Raw genomic sequence first — 24,175 nt, 5'->3', positions numbered from 1 at the left:
AACAACCAAGTCTTCATGACCCCAAAGATATTGGTCACCAATTTACAGCTGAAAGCTTACAGGAGCTAAAAAATGGTGAAGACTCTTTTCTCTTGCCAGCTGAAAAGCAAGCCTTTATGCAGATATTAAAGAAACATGGAAAAGCTTTTTCATTTCAGCCTCATGAAATTGGCTGTGTAGATCCAAGTGTTGTGGCACCAATGGTGATTTTCACGGTCCCACACATCCCTTGGAATCTTAAACCAATTCCGGTACCAAGGGCTCATTTGCCTAAGTTACTGGAGCTTTTAAATGAAAAGATAAAGATGCGAATATTGGAGTCATCTTCAACTCCGTATTCTAACCGATGGTTTACTGTGCCTAAGAAGAATGGATCTTTGCGATTCATTCAAGATTTACAGCCTGTCAATAAAGTCACTATTAGAAATGTTGGTTCAGGGCCAATTGTTGATGAATTTGTTGAGGCTTTTGCAGGTAGATAAATTTATTCCATGGGTGATTTTTATTCAGGCTATGACCAATTTCAGCTTACTTTGGAGAGCCGAGACATTACCACAATGAAGATGCCTCTTGGTTTAGTCCGCATGTGTACTCTATCTCAAGGAGCTACAAATTCAGTGGCTCACATGATGAATGCCATGCATAAAGTATTGAGAGATTATATTCCCCAACTAACTCTTCCTTTCCTTGATGATGTACCGATCAAAGGATGTGAAATTCATGAGATGAATGAAGAGCTCAATGAGCTTGGATGCGCAACCACTGCCAGGTGCTCTCCCGCTCGCCAAGTCCCATGTATGCCACCTACGCCGTCTATGATGCCACCTATGTTGCTCGCACTGCCTTCCCACCCCTCCTCTCCACACCGCCCCTCCTCTCCACGCCACCCCCACCAACCCCACTACCCCTTACCCCTTAACCCCACCCCCTCCTTAAGCCCATCATTCCTCCCACCCCCCCCCCCCCCCCCCCCCCCAAGTCTCCCTTCCCACCCACCACTCAAACCCCCTTTCCCACCCTTCCCCTGTGACCCTGCAGAAACCACCCCTCTTCCCTAGCCCCCTTTCCTATCATCCCCCCCAATCCACACCCACCTCAAAGTTGACCCCCCTTATGACAATTTCCCGCCCACGATGGTGTTCGTGTGTTCGTACACACTAGCAGGAGTTGTCATGTCCTGTCTGAAAGTTGCTCGTGAGTGTTCACGCGCGAGGACACTCATCCAATCTTATTTGTGTAGTGGTGCATGCCCACCGTCCGTTCACACACAGATGTTCACATGCAATCGAGTATCCCCATTTTTATTAGAAAACTATCCAAAACCCTAAAAAATGCATAAAACCCATTATAAAAATCCCTAAAATTTAGAAAAAATCTAAAAATTTTACATTAAAAAAGTAACATAATTCTCTGTCACGTTGAGAATTTTATGAAATCTTTTTCCAGAATGAAACACTGGTAACCAATTCCTAAAAATTCAAAAACTCAAAAATTCATTTCAAATATATTAAAAAATAAAAAAAATTCATTTGAAAATCCATAATTAATTCAAAAAAATATTGGAAAAATTTTGACCCTTTTCTCATGCTAGTGAATGATAAATGGATATTCAATTCCTTAATTCATCACTTAATGTTTTTTTTTTGTTTATTGAAAATCATTTTCAAATACCAAAATGCTTAAAAATTTACAAAAAATTTTGAAAAATGACTGGCAAATTCCAAAAAAAAATCTAGCAAACTTCTTTTTAACATTTTCCATCTTTAAAGCTATTTCAATCACAAATTGACCAATTTTTAAAAACATAACAGCAAATACAAAAAAAAACCAAAATCAAAACAACATAAAAATTCAACAATAAATATTTAAATACATCCACAAACTCCAAAAAATAATTTCTCACCAACATATTTAAAAACAATGAAAAAAAAAACAAAAAAAACAAACCAATGAATATAAAACAAAAAATTAAAAAACATATGATTTATCTCTAAGACCAAATTTTCTTTTTTCCATTTCCTTGTTTGTTCGATTTTTCTATTCTCCCCTGTGGTGTTAGTATTGGTTTCTTTTGTATTTGGCAGGAGGTTGACTATTTGGTAGTTGCCTTGCTATTGTCATGTGTGGATCTTTCTGTTTCTTGGCATTGAGTGGACGAAGGATTTTATGTATCAGACCTTGCAAGTGCCCACACACCGCCACGTTTTTTTTTCTTCTCCTCTTTCCCTCCTTCACATGCACATCAACACACAAGTAATTGTAAATAAAACTCATCCAACCATTGCACCCACACAATTAGCACAATGCACTTCCCTAAATTTGTTGTTAAAATGAACCTGATCGTTAATTATAAAAGGAACCCCCACCGTTGCACACACACTTTAGCACAATAACCCACCTAATTTTTAACATTCATCCATAGTGCATGCGCACATGCACTATTCAGACACCATTAATATTTGTAATAAAAAATGAACCCCCCCAAAGTCACGCATGTATGCGCTTTGCACCAAAGATCATGTAATTTCTAAAAATGAATTGCATTAGTAGAGACTCTTATCCAATCAAGTCAAAATGAGTGGGGAATGGGCTATGCAAATGACTCACCTTGCATTAACGGATTAATTTAATAATCAACTGAGCTTAATTGATCATCTAACCAATGAATTCGATAGCGATCACATGCTCACTTCACCGCACCTTAGGTATATGCCAACGTTTATGGGGATTGGGATTTCTTACTCAAAGGTGTCAGTCGTATAGGTTTGAGTTATTTTGATGGTCCGAATCTTTGATTCTTTTTTGTGTCTTGTCAATGTCAGGGATGCGGTGTGTTTGACTTTTTGTTGTTTTGGAATGCTTGATTACAGGGTTTTCGGGTACCTGACTATTTGCATTTCATGAAGCTTTTGGTCGCATGAGTGCGTAGGTCATGTTGAATTTTTTTTGTAGGTTGCGGATTGCTTGGGGAGGCATGGTTGTTCTTCTATTCTTTGTCTCAATATTTTTCTTAGTGTTGGTCTGTTTGGGGTTTTGTAAGAATTTTTCCATTCTTGGGTGTGTGTGTGGATATCATATGTAGTCTGAATGGCATCTTCCTCTACTTCCCCAAATGTGATCCAGCATGTGCCATTGCCGGTGCATGACTATTCCCTTCTCTTGGAAGTGGATTGTATTCGTCGTGCTGGTCTCCGTTCATTTGTCGTACTTAAGTTTCTGCCAGTGGATAACAAGCTTTGCTACTCTTTCTTGGCATCATACAAAAAACATTCTGGTTTGGTCTATGACCGACGCTTCTATCTCTCCATTGCCAATATCAGTGAACCATTATGTCTGCCTCTTTCTGCTTCCTTTGTACCTAGTGGCAATCAATTATTGACCGTCAAGGAGATCCTTTCACTTCTCCAGAAGGAGTCATCTACCCCTTTAGTGTCCAACAAAATTATTACTAGTTCTGGGGTTTCTTTTGCTCATATCTCCTCTCCTATGTGGAAGCAACTCTACCAATTCCTACAAGACAGATTCATATCCGAAAAGCTTGCTTCCAAGTGTCTTTCCAAGGAGCTTTTTACCGCGTCTATTCGGATCCTTGAGGGAGCCAATTTTAATTGGTTTGCATTCATGTTGGCCAAGATGGATCAACATTTTCAGAGAGTCAAAAAAGGTCAAGGTAGTAACGTCTCTTATGGTGTCTTCCTTCAAAAGATTATTACCTTTGCCCCTCCTCCTGGTGGTGTGCCAATGGCTAATCCTACTCCTCTTCCAAAGCAGCCTCCACCTGCTATTCCATCTCTTTCTCCATTACAACCCCCTCCTAGGTTCTTTCGAACTAAACGTAGATGTACCACATGGTTGTGTAGTCCCTCTTCAACTTCAATTGCCAATCCTCCTATGCAAGACACTACTCCTCTTGTTTCCAGTAGTTCCCTCCCTTCATTCCTGTCTTGTCCTAACTTATTTGCTGCCCAAAGGGATGGAAAGCTAGATCACCATATTCCCTCTGCTTTAGAGATGATGGTGACTGGATCTTTATTTTCCCAGTTGATTTCTGGTGTCCAGTCTACATTAGAGACTTCCCTTACTTCATGTCTTCAATATATCTACACAAGAGTTTATAATTCATTGCAAGACAAAGTTGACTCCCTGAATAATCAGTTGATCAAAGCTTTGGAAGACTTGGCATCTGAAAAAGCTACTCTTAGTGATATTCATAAACAGATGACTGATGCTATTGCTTTCATGGGTTCCCAGCAAGTCCAAATCAATGAGTTACAAAATAAAGTAGCTACTTTGGAGGCTGTGAATGTGACTTTAACTCACGAAAAGAATGCAGCTCTTGAAGATATGATAGAATCAACTCGTAAGTTGGGTACTTGTGAGGGTGAATTGTTGCATTCCCAAGACACTATTGAATCCTAGAAGAAGCTTATTGAGGAGCCTAACTAGCAAATTGTTGTTCTCTCTAGTCCTTCTCTAGCCCCGATGGTTTTTTCTGTCTATCTTCTACGGAGGAGCTTGATCAGTTGTAGCAGAAGGCTAAGCTGTGTGATGGGTTTTCTGCTAAGGTAGAACGCCTTCAACAACGAATGAATTGTGTGCAGGATGACTTTTCTCACTATGCTGAATTGGTGTTACCTCCCCCCCTTTATGGATTAAGTACAATCAACAAAGGTTTTCCTTATATATTTCTCGAAGGAATGTGGATTTGGAACCTCCAGAGGATGGGTGGTCAACTCTATGGATTGTAGATTTGCTGAGAGCTGTCTTTGATAGATTTGTGGATGAGTTAGTTTCACATGAAGCCCAATTATTATCATTTATGTATCTCATAGGACATCTACAAATTCTTGATGAGAAGGATCTGAATGCTTATGTGGGGGATGCCATTTTGCAAGCAGTCATGTATGTTCATTCAATGGAGCTCTTATTAGCGGAAAGCTTAAAGACTTATCATCAGCAAACGTCTTGGTGTAGAGGGCATGCTTGGCATCTACCTTTGGAGGATGATGCTTTCGAACCTTGCCGTTTACAAAGTGTCTTTTATAAGTCTGATATCCAGTCATTGCAAACTCAATTGTTAAGCTATATTGCTAATCATCCATTGTTTATTGATTCCTTTTTCTAGGCTCTTAATTTTCATTGTTCCATTTATTCATTGGATCCTACTGATCTTCTTTCCTATTCTCTCATGTCCTATCGTTTTCCTTTATATGTTTCCCTTCTTTCTTCTAGTCTTGATACTATTCCTCTTTTATCCTTTACTCCTTTTGGATTCCCTCATATTCCTATTTTCACTCTCTGTCCTTTTATTTGCTGATCCTACATCATCTCCTATTCCTTCTGAACTTCCTCCTATAGTTCCTCCTATTCCTTCTATTTTCTTAGCAGAATCCCTTCAAATATTTTTGTTGAATTCTCCATCTTTTCCATCTTCTTTATCCCTTCACTTACCTTCATTTCGTGATTTGTCTTATCCACCTTTGCAATGTTCCCCTCTCATTCCATTGCCATCCCCATATGACTCTATTGCCCTTCGTCCCCAATCAGTGCTAAATGCACCTAGATATGATAGTGATATTCTTTGTAGAAGGTAATGGACGTTGCATGATTCTTTGACAGGACTGGTGTTTAACTGGCCTCTTATTGCAAGGTCCTGGGAGACATCTGCTACATGTTCGACTTCTTATCTTCATTGTGCTCGGGTGCATGTTCAATCAGAGGATACTTCTGCACGTCTTGCTGCTCACTTTTGTTGGTATCTTGCTTTCATGCAACATCAGTCTCATCTGAACACTCGAAAGAGTATCCCATCGCGCTGATCATAAATCCAAATGTGGACATGACTGTTGCTCAGATGGATGTCTTATATTACTTTGCACAGGCTTTCCCTACTAGGTTCCTTATTTTGATGGAAAGCATGTGTTTTTTAGAGTTTCTACAGAATGTACCTCAATATTTTGTAGATGAGAGTAAAGCTCTCGAGCGTCTCAAGCTTAGGATGCTGTTTAAAAAGAAATCTCTTTGTCCTACTTCGAAGTGAATCCTTTTCCTTGTTGTATCCTCTTTTCTTAATGAAAATTTTTTATGTGCTCTCCAGTTTTTGGGGCATGTGCCATTCAGACTACCTAGTATTGTATCTGTGTGAGTTGTGTAAATTCTGTGTTGTATGTGGTGTGGTGTATTATCCTCTTATGTAGAGTTGAAGATGAAGATGGACCTGATTGAGAAGTTGATGGATGGTGGTTTGTGATTCTATTTCATTGAAGGATGGAAGCAAACTTTTATATCCTTTAAGAATTTGTTATAATTTGCTATTGTTTATAAGCAATGTTAAATAGATAAAGGTGTTTCCCTTTTGATGTATCCTTTATTAACTACAGGTTATAAGTTGAGGTCGTGGTTGGATGGATTATTGAAGATCCTAATGAAGATCGAGTTGAGCTCTTTAATGGAATTATATTCCCTTGTTCTTAGGTCGCAAGAATGCTCCCTTATTAAGTGTGGGGATATGTTGAATGCTGAAATGACTTGTTTTTTTTTTGTTGTTTCTAAGGCCTGAATGGTTGATTTTTGATGGATTTTGAGTGATGACTAGTTTTTTTGGAAGTGTTTGAGAGTGTTTTGGATGAGATTGATCATGTTTTGGAAGATCATGATGATTTTCAGTAGAGATATGAGGCTTTGTGATGTTTTGATAGGTTCTATTGAGGTTTTGATTGGTTCTATTTAACTTCTATTTTGTTCTGCTTGTCTTTTGTATGAAGCATGGTGTCTCTCTTGGGGCTCCATTCCTATTTTCTAGGGCTACTTCTCACATCTCTATGTGTCCTAGCACAATTTCCTACCTTGCTGCTCCTAGTTGTACGCCGCTATGCTTTGCAAGGTTTTCCACACTAGTTTCCTCTCCTCCTTGAGGTCCGCAATGATTTCCTCTGATGGTCTACCATGGTGGTCCGTCTGGGTTTAGAGATTGTATTCACTCACCATTTGTTGTATTTCCATTGGGAAATCTCCCAAGTTGAGCTCATCACTTCCGTGAGTTGCATTGGTTCTTACCATATCTGCGGCGTCTTGCTCCATCGGATTGTTGTCATGGTTGGTTAGGTCTGAGGAGTGTCGTGCCTCCAATGGAGTCAATCCTTCTATGTGTCTACCTTTTTGTGTTGAGTCTCTCTCTTGGTCTTACAAATCGGGATTCTTGATGGCCCGTTTGGGTCCGAGAGTCGTCTCCTGCTGGTGGGTTCATTCTGCTTATTATTTTTGGGTGTGCTCCTATCTTTGTCACAAACAACCCTAAACATATGTTCACCTTGAGTGTGCATGGTTTTCTTTTCGTGCATTGCGCAAAATCAGGCTTTTAGATTTGTTAACTGCACTACAAGCGTCGAAAACAGTTGTGGGATGCGAACTTCCTTGTACATTCTCAACCATGTATCCTTCTACCAGGCTCAACTTTACTAGCTGCTCTTAGGGGTCTCTAGGGTCTGTACTACATCTTTCAGCTCAGTCAAATGTTAGTTAGGGTCTACGAGTCTATTTGAGGCTCTAAGCAGGCTGGTGAGTCCATTAGTGTTGCTTCTAAGTTTGTAGGTCTCACTACGCATAGTTAGGGGGCTCCACGAGCCATCCGATGTGTCTAGAAAATTACCAAGAGGTTTTCATGCTACAAAAGGAGCTCTATGTTACTTGGGATGCACTAGATCCGTCAATTATCACCAACCAGCTTTGGTCTAATTTGATAGGGGCCGATTCTCAGTGTTCAATTCCTAGGACCAGACGTGTCCATGTTTGATTTCGACGTGTCCGACTTCTGGGCTTCCGATTTTGGGCATCTGATTCTCGTGAGTCCCCGACTGTCTGATTGTCCAAACTAAATGAGCCACGGAGGGTTGGGTGGTATTTGGGTGGTCGGATTTCCAAAATTAGATCGTTCAATTATCTGGAATCCGATGGTCCAAGTTAGATTCTGGGAATTGGACTCTATCAGTCGCATCATCTGGTCCCGATGGTTGCGGCTCCACCAAATACAAAAATCGACTTGATGATGGCAAACAGTTTTGGGGATGCTAGGCCACACCAAGTTCCAGAAAGCAAGAATATACAAGGGGCAAGGTTTGCATATACCTGGTGCGGCTGGAAAACACCCGTGCTACGCGACGATCAATTCGTGCTTTGGCCCTGGGCTCTCTCTCTCTCTCTCTCTCTCTCTCTTATATATATATATATATATATATATATATATATATATATATATAGAAGTTAAAAATGAGCCTTCCACCCCCTTGCTTGGGTCTTAAACCTTTGTTCTAATGTTTGATCATTGCCCCATTAGTACTCATGCCTTGTCAATGGATTTCAACCCCGTTTTAGCCTGTTTTTTCCCTATTTACAACAGAAACGCTAAAGCGATTCACTTCGATCTCTCGATCCTATCCTACTCTAAATGCAACAAAAATCACAACTTAAGTACTTAATTGATTTATCCTACTTTCCTGATCATCAAAACCCCAAAATACTTACTTGCATTGAATATTAAACTCTGAAATCTCCTACCTATATCAAGCATCGGTTTGGGGATGAAACCCTACTTCAACACTCGATTTGAAGCGTGAAAGTGCTCAAGCTTAAATCCATTGTCCCAACAACAGAACCAAAATATAGTGGGAGCTCATGCTCAACCACCAAGACCCACGGACTGCTTATTGCTTCAAGCATTTCAAGCGAGCACAAATGGCTATCTCTTACCTAGGCAATATGCTTTCGATTCCATAGGGGTGTAGTGAGCTTACCTTGATGCCCGAATGAGTAGCCTCCTCCCTCAAGCAAGCGAATAGCTCCACGATTCAAGATGTGAGCTCAAGCAACCTCAAGCCCTTTGAGTTCCATCCTCCATAGCCATGCGCAAGATAAGAGGAGAAGAGAAGAGAAGAGGAAGAGAGGAGATGATAGAGAGCTTCTCCATCGTGGTCCCTCACCCTCACACTCTCACACTCCCTCTCTCTCAGGTGGCACACACAAGCAAGCAAGAGGGAGAGAGGAAGAGAAGAAGAAGAAGACCACTTTAGCCGCACACCAAAGAATGAGTTTCTCATTCACTTTTTGAGTTTTTATCCAAGCCCTAAATCCCTTGGGCATCCATCCCCTTTTTTACATGACCGGGCATCTTGTCAAGGTCCTCTTTGCCTATTCCCTCCTAGTTACCTTATCCCTTCACATATGCCCGTCATCTATGTTTTACAATTCACATAGGAGGGAGCTTGGCGCTCTTTTACAAAATTTTAGTGGCACCTTTGCATTATAAAATGTGCCTTTGCCTTCAACTTGACCTTTGCAGTCACCCTTGTGCTTTTGGCATTTCCTCCTTTATTCTTTTACCTAGCTGCCTTTTTTTGCATTATTCTATATGCTTTAATTTTATTTTTCCCATCTTGCATTGGGGTTAACATTGAGGATGAAGATGAGATGATGGATAAAGATGATGAGGATGAATTTATAGTGATGATAAGGGTGAATTTACAACAAACAATACATATATAGTTGCTGAAAATGCATTAACAACTACTATAAATGTTGGTACATTAGTCCATATGTGGTTAAGCATATGCATGATAATGCTACATATTCCCTTAGTGAGTTCGTTGGCACACTTGTAGGGAAATGGGTCAAAGACTTAAAAAGGAGAGAGTTTGATGCATATGAGGAAGAGAAGCTTGTTACAGATACTATCTAAGACAATGTTGAGGATGATGATGATGATATTGAGGATGATGAAGAGGGTTTTGAACCTGCTGTGAAGAGTCATAGTGTGGCACATGTTGGAGGATGTGTAAGTTTAGAGGGGGTGGATGTCATACGACCCTATGTCCAAAATATAAAAGCATAATAAAGATTGTATCTCAAACACTTCAATGGCATGCCTATGGGCACATATGATGGGATTTTTTATGAGAAGTTTACCTACTATAGTGACTTACATGTGCATGGATAGTGTTTGGCTTCTCATGAAGAGGGAAAGTGGTAAGTCATGCTAGAGCTTGGAGAAAGTGTAGCCTACTTATGACCTAGAGTTGGAGAATTGGTATCTAACTTGTAGTAAGCTTGGAAGAGCCTTATGGGTGAATTTCTTTTGCCAAGTAAAGGGGGATGTTGGCATGAGGAAAGAAACATGAAGGGGCAAAGGGGAGGACAATGCAAAACTGGAAGGGAAAGAGGGAAGCTTATGCATGCAAGTCATATGCTTGGAGAAGGGAAGGAGAGGAGCTAATCACAAGGGAGATTGAGAACATGGGAAGAGGAGATTAGAGAAAGGGTTTTTGAAGAGTTTATGGTCTGATCTTAATAGGAGAGAATAGGGCACTATCCACAGTAATGAAAAATTTCTATAATAAATTTTAGCTCGCTTTTTATGAGTGCTATCGAGGCAGATACATGAAGCCTCTTCTTGCATATACTTGGTAGAAGCTTTGTGATTATCAAATGGAGTAACAAAGTGAATCTAGGACTAATTTGGACTAGTCTAAGATAGAGTTTTATAGTGTTATAAACAACGTATTATTGCTCTAATCATTTTCCCTCAATCTCTACTGTAAGGTATTGAACCACTTATAAGAACCATATCGATGTATACTTTGGGCATATGCTTAGGGCATGGACATGATTGATTTTGAATGCATATTGAGTAGTATAAGACTCTTTTTTACTACTATAAATACACAAAGAATATAGCTGAAATCAAATATTGAAGATATTAGAGGGTTTTCCTTGATTCCTATGCATTCTACTAGTAGGGAAGCCTTCCCAATTGATAGTATTTGATAGTTGTTACATGCATCTTGGGTTTTATCATGACACATGAAGCTTATGGATTGGATTAAAGATTATATATTATAGAGATTTTGTCATCATCAGGGTTTTTTTTGAGCCATTGTCTCAAATAGATTGGACTATTGTCCCAAAACATAGGGTTTGAGCTACTATCTCAAGTGTATGTATTGATTCACATTTACTTACTAAGGATTCAACCTAAAGTTTCTCTACAAATTCTTGTTGTGATTCTTGGTTCTAAAATTAAGTCTCTTTTCTTTCTTCTTAATCTTCCATATCCCTATTCTTTGCACCTCTTCTCTTCAAATCCTTGTGATTAAGGCCCTCGACAATGGGTTCTAGACACTGCATTTAACTAATCAATCCCTTGCATTGTTATTTAATATTTTACAATAGAATATTCTTAAAACCTAGAATTAGATCTAGTACCTACTCTAGTGCTAGCTGCTGAGATGAAGTGACTCTAATGCCTAAAATAGGGCTTCAAATCCACTTGCATCACCACTTGTTAGTTTTAAAATAATAGCTTTCTTGAACTACATTTCTTTAGGATTCTCATGAAAACCCTCTTGTTGATCACAATCCTCTATTAGGATAGGTTTGTCCTACCTTGAAAATGTCACACTTGATGTAATGCTTGATTTCTTATTTCCTTTTATGTTTTCCAATCTAATCCCTTCCTTTGAGCTCTTGTAATAGTCATTGCTTTTGCATCCTCTTGGACTCTTCCACAACCATGCAATTGGAACAATCACATCTAGCATATAACTCTAGAATACCATCCACTTGTTGACTTGGTGCTAACCCACATGTACTTCAAGTAACTCTTCCCATAACTTAGTACAATCATAATAGGTAAGGCATGGTATGTGCACCTACTCCTCGGGAAAATATGTGATAACAACAATGCTTGGGGCTAGTGAGTGTAGATGTTGTGCTTTTGCGGGGCCATATTTGATTGTGATTCCTTGCTATCAATGTTCCTCAATTAGCTCAATACCTAGTCCATAGTTCACATTGCGGTCCCATGAAATGTCCATGGCCTCGGTAGTAGTGACAAGTTGCTTTCTGCCTCTCCATTTGTTCTTGGGGTCTATTCCATGTTGACATGTTTGGAAACTATCTAGGTTCTCTAAAACCTATTTGCATTTGATTATCTATAACTACTTGATGAACCATTGTTAGTTGTATTCTTACAAGTGGTAAGGGATCCTTAACATTTGGATTATATGGACCGGGTCATTGCTTCATGACCAATATTATCACAACTCTAGCACATCTTTTCTTGCCTTTCTAACACCAAAACTCCTAAACCTTTCAACATATGCAGTATCTTGTAATCTAAGTTACTAGAATATTTCTTCTTAGAAGAGGATATGAAATATCACTTTCTTCATTTGAATAGTCTTTTAGAATCATTCTTGGTGTCATTGTTGGAACTTGATCCTACATCTCTACTCTTTTGAGGAAAAAATTAAGCTATTTTTCCACCCATACAACTACTTCAATTAAAGTATCCAATTTTTGCTATGTTGTGAGGTCCACATTTGTTGTTGCACCAAGCATCTTAAGTTTTCTTTTGTCCAAATATAATTGATTTTTTTGGTCGAGCCTATTTAATACATTTTAGAATTGTTCAACATAGTCTTCCACTAGCATCTCCTTCTACTTTACATTTTTAAATTTACCCAACACATCTCTGGAGGTTTTATCTTTTTGAAATCTAAACAAAAAGGCTACCTTTTCAAATCATCATAAGGGGCGATTTGGGCAAACCCATATGCACTAAACCAATCCATTGCCTTGTGATGCAAGGTATTTGCAAAGAGCTTTCTTGATTTGATCATTATACAATGACAAATGACCACTAGCTACCCACCAGGTTTCAAATTTGTCTTCATGCCAATCAAGATCCTGCTTCTTTATGCCATGAAACTTTGTATGTTAGGAGGTTGTGCCATGGCAATTGGTTTTTATTTGGTTGGGGTGCTACATGATTAAACTTTAGGCTTCTCCTACTCTGAATGATTTGATTTATGAGAGGATTGCCTAACACACAAGCTAATGCAACCCCTGTCACATCAAGCTGTGTTTGCATAAACGTATTCTAAGGGTATCCCTAAAGTCTGAAGCTTGCCCCGACAGATCATCAAAATGTGCCTATGATTTAGTTTGGTTATGGTGACCCCTTTGTGCCATCGTAGATTCACACACATGCTACAAGTCATCCCATCTTTTGTTGGCCTCTAAGCTCATAATGGCCTTAGTGATTATCACATTGGCTGTGGATGGGAACCTCTTTGTCATATACATGCCTGATGAAAACAAATTAGAGTGCTAATTGCCATAATTGCCAATTCTACATGGTTGCAAGACAACACTAGATTTAGATACATTTGTCCTTTTGATAGAAGCACTCAATTCCATTTTTCTCCTACATCTATTCAAGGTGAACAAATCATGGTAGGATTGCTACACCCTTTTATAAATATAATCTTGTAAATTTTACTAATAAAATACCCTTTCTTTTGAACTCACATGGTATCTTACATGTTCTATAAGGTGCACCCTCGGGGTTGGTATTTTATAAGGCCATATGTTGTATAATTAAATAGGAAAATTTTGAGGGATTTTTTTAATGCTTTCTTTCTTCTTGTTTTGGCAGCCATTGGATGACATGTTAGATCTTATTTATTCCTAATATTTTACATGACTCATTTCTACATTTTAAAGTAATTTTGTTTGGCATTACCCCAAAATAATAATAAAAATTTGTAAATACATCCTATCATGTAAGCTAGCTAGTGAAAGTTTTACTGTATGTGACCTATAGGTACACAAGGGATGACTTTATATACTATCTTCTATGTAGAAGTTCTTCAATGTAAATACAAGCAATATGTAGTGTGCACCTCTCATTGGGGGGATATCATAACCAAACTTGTATTGTAATCTCTTTGATTTCTTTTGTTTAATATATTATTTCTTTCTTATGCAAGTTATTAGGATTTCCAAAAGAGAGAAAACTAAGCTCTCTTCATTTTGTCTTGTGTTTGGAAAAGAAGCTTAATTGAGGTGAAAATCTACCTATTAAAATGCTAAATGAATAACTAAAGATGTATACGATTATGGTTCTAACAAAGGTTTTGGTACTTACATGAACTATCGCTTCACAAAACACTGTGCCAATAAGACACATGCATGTGGTATTATAATCAATATTTTAAGTAGCATGAAAAGTACAGTGAGCAAGTAAAGGATATTGTTGAAGGTGATATTGCGCTTAGCATCACTAGTTGGCTAGATCACACCTTTGAGAAACAAGGCTCTTTTGAGGTACTCTATAAGATTAAAGATGGCACCTAGAAATCATGTTCATTGATAGGAACTATAGATGCCTTCACCACTCCCAATTTGCTTGGACCAAAACAAGCCAAGAAGACTTTGGGCAATACACAATGTGTCTAAAGACTAGGAGGACAAAAATTAAAGTTCAAATCCATACTAGAAAGGTAGATGCAATGTTCTAAATGTACAAGGGCCACTACAGATCAAGAGTAGCAAGATGTTTCCTTACAATTCAAGTTTGGCCCAATAAATGTGGACTCACATGAGGGGCATAAGTCATTCAAACAAACATATTCCTTTAATTAATAATTTCATTATGAGATTTGCCGTGCAAATAGTTGCTTGATTGCCTATGAGAAAAAATTATCCCCATCTCATGACATATACTAATGCATGAATTGGATGGGAGTAAGCTTCTAAGTTTTAAGGGATAGCTTGATCTTCCAAAATTGTAGCACTAGAAGACTTAAGCTTGCAAAATCACTCCTCGTTGAGTAAGATAGTAGAAGAGCAAGAAGGTAAATGGAGAAATAATCATTGAGTAGACTTGATTGTTTTGGGCAAGTGTGTCTAGCCTCCTAGAATCATCAAATAGTTTGAGATTTAGTCATCTTCATTCTCTGGTTCATTAGACTTCGATTTTACCTGCTAGATGATGACAAGTAGATTCCCAAACCCAAGACAAATAATGCAAGAACATCATACAAGTTCCATTTTACTTGCTAGATAATGCAAATTGTTAATAGAGTTCTGTGAAGGCTTAGAAAATTCCTCTATAGACCAACAATATAGAATCGGTCAAATCGGAGTGCTCAACATCCAAGCACTAGATAACAACTATAAAGAACCAAATTATAGGTGGATTAGTAAATAGAATGAAATGGTAATTGATTATCATGGGGTGGATAGCCAATTCTACTAGGGATGTGAGCCAACTCCTACATAAACCCTCCATAGACTTGAATGAAAACATCTTAATTCCTTGAAGGAGTCAGAAGATCTAAGGTCTACAAGATGGATGTGACACATTAACATAGAACACCTAAATGTGGAGCTATATGTAGTAATGACTCCCAAGGATCCATTTGGGGGGTATACTTAGGCTTAGGCCTTCTCTACTATCTATCGCCTAAAGGTGAAGTTTATGTTAGAGCTTTTTCAAATGGTTGTTAGGCTACCTTATTCTAGAGCTAGTTCATTTAGATAAGGCCATGAAGTTGGGCTATTCAAGTGAAAAGAATATGTTAGGAATGCCTTGAGTCCTTTTTCCTTGCTATAGTTCTATCAATACTATATGCTAAGGTTTACATGCTCAAATGCTTGAACTATGCTTTTGTAGTAAACTTTTATGGGTATTGAAAGCAAGTTTTAGACCTATATATATACAATCTCTTCTAAATATTCCAATATTGTGCACTAGGTGTCCTTATGAAAAATTGCTATTAAGAGCATTGCTACTAATCCTTCATTGTTCCAATTAGATCCATTGCTTAAAGGAAACATTTTTGAGTTGTTTGAAACACATCACTTTCTAGATATTTGGTTTTCTCTTGCATTATGAATGATGAATTTTTTGTTTATCTCTAGCTAGTGAATTAAGATTTGTTTCCCTTAGCATTTCTTGGTGTAACGTTTGCAAACTCTTATAGTCATGATAATGATTTGTATCTACCATCACTTATTTACTAAGTTGGACCTAAAGCATATGTTCTTTAAAGTTGCATAACAAAAAAGAATGTATATGTTGAATAACTGACATTGCTAAAGCATCAACCTTTAATTGAGCTTTTAGATGACAAGACATACACATTCTTAAGGCCATAATAATGTGGAATGCATTTTGAAACTTGTATAGATTTGCATAATGAGTACAAAAGCTATAGTTAGAACTATCTAGATTCATAAGTGATGTGCATGGAGTGAGAGAGAGAGAGAGAGAGAGAGAGAGAGAGAGAGAGAGAGAGAGAGAGAGAGAGAGAGAGAGAGAGAGAGAGAGAGAGAGAGAATATGTGCACATGTGCATATATGTACTTATGTGCTTTGTAGAATGTAAAATGTGTATGGCTGCACACAAGCATGCTAAACTTATAATTTTCTTGATATTTGGAAAAGGTATAAAATCCATCTTGTGATTATAAACATGAAAGAGCTAGGAAAAGTATAAAAATGAGTAGTGCAATTGACATGCCAAAATATGATGATTCATTTGGTACCAAACATTAGTTAAATTTATTTAAAATATGAATATTAAAATTATGGAAAATTTATATAACAAAGAGAGAGATAGCATCAACATGTAAGATTTTGAAGAGCATACACTATGTCAAAAGTTTTATTTCTCAATTATAGCTACTTGCTATGAAGTAGTGTCACATCTTCATTGCAATAACAACATTTTCATACATCTATGTTTCATGACATAGAGATCACCAACAATCTATGGCATTTAAATACCAAATTATGTAAGTGACCATTGTATCACAACTGTTCTTTAATACCGAACCCCCCATGCCCCCCACACACACACACACACAAATGTATGTGTGCATCTTCTCAAGGGCATATACATGTGTGTTCTTGTTGTGAGGTTGTGGAAAGCATCAATTGTCTACTCATCTCTCTTTTTGGTTCTCTTCAAGTCATATTCTACCAAACACAACATAAGTCAAATAGGTTTAGTTTCATTTTTGGAATGCAAATTTTATGTAGATAAAGGTGTAATGAGAGGACCAAGGTATGATGAGAGGACAACATTGTAAGAAGTGGATTATAAATTGGGAAGTAAAAGAGAATGGGCTCAGGTTGGGGTGGGTAGAGATAATGGCTTGTCTCCAAAGCCAAAAAGTAAGTTTCAAAAAGGCACCATTAGGAGTAGGTTTACAAGTTGGTTTCACATTAGTATGCAAACCAAAGTGGTTAAATTGGCACTCTTGTGACATGTTGCATATGTAGGCATTGCATCATCTACGTTATTCCTTCTTTATAACAAGGGTTTCATACCAACGCCTTTTTTAATGTTAATTGTTATTTGCATCTAAGTAGTATATGCATTGTTGTACTTTACGTAAGATAAAAGTTTTAACATGGACGTATATTTATGGCAACACCTTAAGTATGTCCCCTTGGCCAATTTCTTACACTTTCACACAAGCGAATGGCTATTAAGAAATAATAAATGGATCTCCATTCTATTTATACTACAAATTATCACTTGTAGATCATGGCAAATGGACATCCACTTTGTTTAAACTATCAAATTTGTCACATATAGAAAAATTAGATGGTGATAGGCTTGTTTTGGAGCCATTCTCCAAGAATCCAAACAAAGCATGTGAAGGGGTAGTGTGTCCTTATATGGCAAAAAAGACTACCAAACTTGACTAGCTTGGACTCTTGAAGATGGCACACATTTTGCTCCTATTAGGTCTCTCCTTATCAAACATATAGGGGCACACAACAACCCTTAACCATGTGCATAAGAGCAATGACATTGTTAAATCAAAGCAAGTTGATGCTTGTGGAATGGCTCTCAGATCCCCATAGAACCCAAAAGAAACATAAATAAGGGGTTGATTAAAGCATCTTGTATGTAGTTTGTCACATTAAATCACATTGGGAACCACGAAGTAGGAGAGTATCAGTCGAAAAGAGACATTGGTGTCTATCGTCATTGGCATATCCGTTCTATCTTATACTAAAAAATGATATCTAGAAGCTCTAGCTCTTTACTAGTACTTGAACAACACAAAGTTCTCAAAGGGAGTATGTGTTATGATCAGTCCATGATGGAGTAAACCTCCTAGAGGAAGCAACTATTTGCTATTAACATTGAATTACAAATAATTGTAGACTATGATGTGGTAGCATTTAGCTCCCATAAGAACCCCAGGTTTAGTGTAGAGATGGGGAAAGCTTTTGGTTTATTTTGGACTTTGTGAGCCTTGCCAACTAGGCTGTGAGTTACCGGTCACCCAGTAAGTAGTTGACCTGTCGGGACCCATGACGAAATCTGACCGTGCGGTCGTGGAAAGGGTTGGACGGTTGAGATGCGACAGAGGATCTCTTTATAAGGGAGGCTTTGGCTGTCAAATAAACGGCAAGCGTCTCTCGCACCAACCTCTCTTCTCTCTTCTCTCGCCCGACACGAATCATTGCGTTTCAGTATTCCAAGTGATATTGGTTTGAAGCACAAAGACACAGACAGAGAGAGAGAGAGAGAGAGAGAGAGAGAGAGAGAGAGAGGAGGAGGAGGAGGAGGAGGAGGAGGAGGAGGAGTTGTTGTTGTTGTTGTTGTTGTTGTTCAGCTAGCTAGCAAGCCTAGCATAGAAGGTAAGAAAATATACTCAGAGAGAGAGAGAGAGAAGAAGAAGAAAGGGAGGGGGAGAGAGAGAGTGTGCGTGTGCGTGTGTTTTTAAAGAAACTTGGGTAAGAAAATGTCTATTGATTGGGGGTCTCCTGCATTCTTGTGGCCTAATATTATTGTATAATGCACGCTATCTCTAAGGTAATCAATCATAAGTTGCATCAGTACCGTCATGAGTGCAGTGGCTTGCCATTCTCTTCCTTTCATTACATAGCTTGCTTGCATGCAGAACATGGCGCCGTTTGGAGACCAGAAAGACAGTGTCATTAAAACCAATCCGCCATCGCTGATTAGTACCCCTGCCAGACCGGACGTACGTGAAGGAGAGGCCAGCAGCCTCTGCTTCATAATCTCTGAGGCTGCAGATCCTTTGAATTGGGCCAACGCTGCCCACAAGCTCACAAAGAGCCATGTCCAGGAGGTGAGGGAGATGGTGGAGGAGTTCGAGAAGGGGGTGGTCACCATCGAAGGGGCCAACCTCACTGTGGCCCAAGTGGCCAATGTGGCCAGGAGGCCCTCCTCTGTGAGAGTGGAGCTCCACCAGGCCATTGCCAAACCCCGGGTGGATTCCTCCTCCCAATGGGTTCTCCACAATGTGATGAAAGGCACTGACACCTATGGGGTTACCACCGGGTTTGGAGCCACCTCGCATCGCCGCACCACGCAAGGCATCGAGCTCCAAAAGGAGCTCATCCGGTTCCTCAATGCAGGTGTCTTTGGGTTTGACACAGAGAGCCTCACCCACAACACATTGCCCACTTTTGCCACTAGAGCAGCCATGGTGGTCAGGACCAACACCCTCCTTCAGGGATATTCCGGCATCCGTTGGGAGATCCTTGAGACCCTGCAGAAGCTCTTGAATGCCAACCTGACCCCAAAATTGCCCCTCAGAGGCACCATCACTGCCTCTGGAGACCTTGTTCCACTGTCATACATCGCAGGCATGCTTACTGGCCGCCCGAATGCGCGTGTCCAGACAGCCAAGGGGGAGGAAATTGCTGCAGAGGAGGCCCTTAAGATGGTGGGTGTCAGCCAGCCATTCGAGCTTCAACCAAAGGAGGGACTGGCATTGGTTAATGGGACAGCAGTGGGTGCTGGCATGGCATGCATGGCATGCTATGATGCCAACATTCTGGCTCTCCTGGCAGAAGTCTTGTCAGCTCTGTTTTGTGAGGTGATGCATGGCAAGCCTGAGTTCACGGATGGGTTAACACATCACTTGAAGCACCATCCTGGACAGATAGAAGCAGCAGCCATCATGGAACATATCCTCAATGGAAGCTCGTACATGCAAGCAGCTGCAGAGCTTCACAAAAGGAACCCTATGACCAAACCTAAACAGGACAGGTATGCCCTGAGAACTTCACCGCAGTGGTTAGGGCCCCAAATCGAAGTGATTAGATCATCTACCCATTCCATTCAAAGAGAGATCAACTCTGTTAACGACAATCCTCTCATAGATGTGGCCAGAGACAAGGCTCTGCATGGTGGAAATTTCCAAGGGACTCCTATAGGAGTATCCATGGACAACATGAGGCTAGCATTGGCTGCAGTCGGTAAGCTCATGTTTGCTCAGTTTTCTGAGCTAGTCAATGACTTCTACAACAATGGATTGCCATCCAATCTGAGTGGGGGTCCTATTCCTAGCTTGGATTATGGCTTCAAGGGTGCAGAAATTGCGATGGCATCTTACACATCCGAGCTCCAATACCTCGCTAATCCTGTCACGAATCATGTGCAAAGTGCAGAACAACATAACCAGGATGTGAATTCATTGGGATTGATATCAGCCAGGAAGACTGTGGAGGCAGTTGAGATACTCAGATTGATGAGCTCCACTTATTTGGTGGCCCTTTGCCAAGCTGTGGATTTAAGGCATTTGGAGGAGCAATTTCTCGATGTTGTAAAGAAGGCCATAAGCCAAGCTGCTAAGAGGACTCTTGTCTTGGGCAGTCATGGAGAGCTATTAGCTTCGAGATTTTGTGAGAGGGAGCTCATACAAGTCGCAGAGGTTCTGCCAGTATTCTCTTACATAGATGACCCAACAAACACATCCTATCCTCTGATTCAAAAGCTACGGCAGGTCGTGGTAGAGAGGGCAATGAGTGACCACAGCATTGATGGAGATCAGGACATGAATGGCTCCTCCTTATTGTTGCAGAGAATGGCCACTTTTGAAGATGAACTGAAGGCTCAGCTGAAGATGGAGGTGCCAGTGGCAAGGCAGCAGTATGATAAAGGGGAGGGTGTGAATGTGCCTAACAGGATACTGGGTTGCAGGACCTACCCATTGTATGAGCTAGTGAGATCAGAATTAGGCACTGGACTGTTATCAGGAACAAATCCGCGATCCCCTGGACAAGACATTGACAAGGTTTATGACACCATTGTCAGAGGCAAGGTTGTCAAGCCACTACTCAAATGCATTGAGGGTTGGAAAGGGGCCCCTTCACCATACATCCAAATAGCTTAGAAGTTTAGATTGGATTGTTTATGACATTATATACTGTTTATGTAGTATTCTGTGCCGTTCATGCAAATGCATTGTAAAGATCCAGCTTCGAATAATAGTGGGAAAGTCCTCTGCCATATAGTTTACATGTGTGTCTGTGTGTGTGTTGAAGAATTTGATGTCGTGACTGCCAGCATGGGCGCTCCACCTGTAAGAGACATCCGAAGCAGATTGCCGACTGCTGAGACTTGCTCGGGTTAATCTGAGATGCTCATGTACCTTTGGCTGTGAGGGATCGAAACCAGATTGATTCATACAAGGCGTGGGGCTTGTCCCCTTCTTCACCTCTCGGCAGCGTGTAGGGTGAAGGGGTCGTCTAATGATCCCGCACTGTGGCTTTTTCGTTTCCCAGTACAGCAAAGCGTAGGGTAAAGCCGTCCTCTAATGATCCCCCATTGTATCCTTTTCGTTTCCAAGTGAGCTACATTCAAAATTTTTAATAATCCAACCATATCAATCGTATTGTGAGAATACCACATGACCTAGCCACATGTCATTCTTAGCGGTCTCTTACATTAGTTGAATTACGGGAGAACTTGGATCCATGCCCGTCCTTGGGATATGGCCTCCCTCTATGAGTAACCAACCAGACTAGTGGTTTTAGCTAGTGAGAGTCCAGGACCCTTGCACTAGAGTGCTAGGTGCCTCCCTATGCTCTGTCGGAGACCAGTCATAATCCTCTAATACCACCTTTTAAGAAGGCACATCCACTACAAAGATTGATTCATTGGATTCTTGCTTTACAAGAGTATAACTTCGTCTTTAAATACTACAAAGGGAAAACAAACACAATTACTGATGCTCTATCAAGGAAAAAAGTTCAAGTTCAACAAGTTCAACTTATTAGCCTGTCATTTCATGATCAATTACCAATTAACCTACAATAACTAGTAATTTTTAAAGCATAGGATTTCGTTATCATTTAGATATTGTAAAAAATGCAAAGCATGGAGCCAAATCAACATAAAAAATATTTCATCATTTAGAATCAACTACTTTACTCTCTTCAACATGATCATCAACCTAGGCTCTACATACCTTAGAAGTTGTAAGAGATATGCATGGCTATCACCATAAGCATCCTCTCATATTGGCTTACATAAAATCTTCAGCCTCATTTTCTTTTTTTTAAAAACTTTTTTTTCCTTTCTTGCATTGGGGTTAACATTATCCCCCCCCTAGTCGAGTGCAAGTCCCATGGCACTTGTGGGCTTTGTTGATGAGGGCTCACGTGGTTGAAGGGTTGTCATGGAGGTCGATGATTGAACCTTGCAGGGATTGGACATGGAAAAGAAGCATATCAAAATGGTTGAGGTTGTGGATGTTACAAAGCGGAACACGTGGCAAATCTACCAAATCAAACATCTCAACTATTAAATACAAACAACATTCTAATACATAAGAGGATTTGAATAACTCAATAGATTGAGAAAGACAAGAGAAAAACACACGATTGGGCCCAATCTCCCCCATGGCAAAAGCCATGGTTTTCCATCCTTAATTATATATTATAGCTTTACATGGATATTTGCATTCATATCTTACATATAATTACAAAGAAACTACAAATATCAATTGAAATACAGAGTTTTAAGAGTCAAGAGGTATCTTGTAACATACTCCAGTTGTTGGCTCTGAATCTTGACGTTTTGACATCACCATCACGTCCGGAGCGTGCCAAAATCCCCAAAACGACTCTTGAAGCTCGGACGAGGGACAAATGAAAAAAACTCAGTTTTCACCCTGTTCTCCTATTTTGCATGCGATCTTGTTGCTTTTATAAAGAAAGCTAGAAAAGCCTTCTAAAACTTAACCACATTAGTTTTCACCATTAGTTTTCTTAAGACAACTCTTTGCGACAAGATAAGTAGATAATGAATGCAATCTATGGAAAGGTAAAATGCTTAAGTCTAGAATGAAAACTTTTGCTTCAAGCAGTCCACACATTCCAACAAAAATTCTTGAATTTTTCCTTGATCATAAGTTGATCTTCATCTATATTTTTAGATGTTAAAATTTGGTTGAGATTTTAAGACATGCCTTCTTTACCACCTTACACCTTTCCCCCCGGGAATGATGTGAATCCTTCCTAGGATTGGAGGATGAAGGGTTAAGGGCATTAAGCATATGTTGTAATTGCATGAGTCAAGCATAGAAGTATGGGTTATACTCCAAGTGAGCATATGGGTCCATGTCGTGAGGTCGAATACCTACGTGTGCAACGTAGGTCAGGGCATCAATTAGGAAGTCATCAGAGTTGATCCAATTGGCAATGTGTAGCTCTTCCTCAGTAAGGATTCAATCTAAATAGGGGTGGGACATGACATGATCTGCTAAGGGTCTATTGCAAGTGATGGCCAATATTTTTAAGGAGGTAGGAGTTACATAAGTGGGGTCATACTTAGAGGTTTTGATGGCACGTCTCTGCTCGACATTGGTCATAATTGGGCAGCCCTCTTGTTCCCATTGGAGATGAAGAATTGGAGATGAAGAGTATACCATTTGCGTAGAAAGGAAGAGTCAATGTCGGCCAACTTTTTAAGTTCTTCTAGCTCTTGGCTTGTGGCAAAGACTTTGCTCTTGCTATAGGAGGTGATTAGCCTCCATTTATGAGCTTGCTCTCGAGAAATCTCATTGGTGATCACTTTCTCGGCTACCACAGATACTTTGATAAACATGAATTCAAAATCTTCCCAAGTGCATAGCAGCATGCGTACATCAATTGCTAAAGGCTCTTCTAGAAGACCTAAGTCCAACTTTTAGCAAGCATAGTGAAGGTGGCATCCAAACGTGTAATGAGCATGTAAAGTAAGTGACCAAGTCATCCCCCATTTTCTTGGTTAAATCTGAGGCCAAAGTGAGAATAGATCGACGCTCAAAAGAGGTCCAAGGCCTATGGGAGGTTAGGATTTGACTAGTCTAGATAACTTAGCAATTGATGCATGGTGCATGGATTGGTTAGTAGAGTGCTCATCAATGACCTGTGTGAGGGGCTTGTCTTGGGGCTTTGAGGTTGCACTGCTTCTTGCTTGTGGAATAGCAAGGACCTTAGGAGTGTCAGGCTGCACTGGTTTAGGGGCAGGCTGCAATTTTGGTCCACAGACCCGTTGAGGCTCTATGGGTTTGAT

The 24,175-nt window shown here is 39.7% G+C and overlaps 1 protein-coding gene across 2 annotated transcripts; it reads left to right on the top strand.

The window, feature by feature from the left end:
- The first annotated feature begins 18,277 nt into the window (after nt 1-18,277).
- Nucleotides 18,278-21,886, top strand: LOC148012996 (phenylalanine ammonia-lyase 1-like). 2 transcript variants are annotated; one of them, XM_087667620.1, is made up of 2 exons: nt 18,278-18,501; nt 18,765-21,886. In XM_087667620.1, the coding sequence occupies exon 2, from the start codon at nt 18,768-18,770 to the stop codon at nt 21,006-21,008; it is 2,241 nt and encodes a 746-aa protein (XP_087523746.1). In that variant the 5' UTR covers nt 18,278-18,501; nt 18,765-18,767; the 3' UTR covers nt 21,009-21,886. The 2 variants fall into 2 exon arrangements, with proteins under 2 accessions (XP_087523746.1, XP_087523745.1); XM_087667619.1 differs by lacking the exon at nt 18,278-18,501 and adding an exon at nt 18,511-18,676.
- The last annotated feature ends 2,289 nt before the right edge of the window (nt 21,887-24,175 follow it).

This window comes from Lygodium microphyllum, chromosome 26 (genome assembly GCF_053477565.2).
Source record: "Lygodium microphyllum isolate KBCC chromosome 26, Lygodium_microphyllum_v1.1.10, whole genome shotgun sequence".
Lineage (NCBI taxonomy): Eukaryota > Viridiplantae > Streptophyta > Polypodiopsida > Schizaeales > Lygodiaceae > Lygodium > Lygodium microphyllum.
This window is presented reverse-complemented; position numbering and strand designations above follow the sequence as displayed.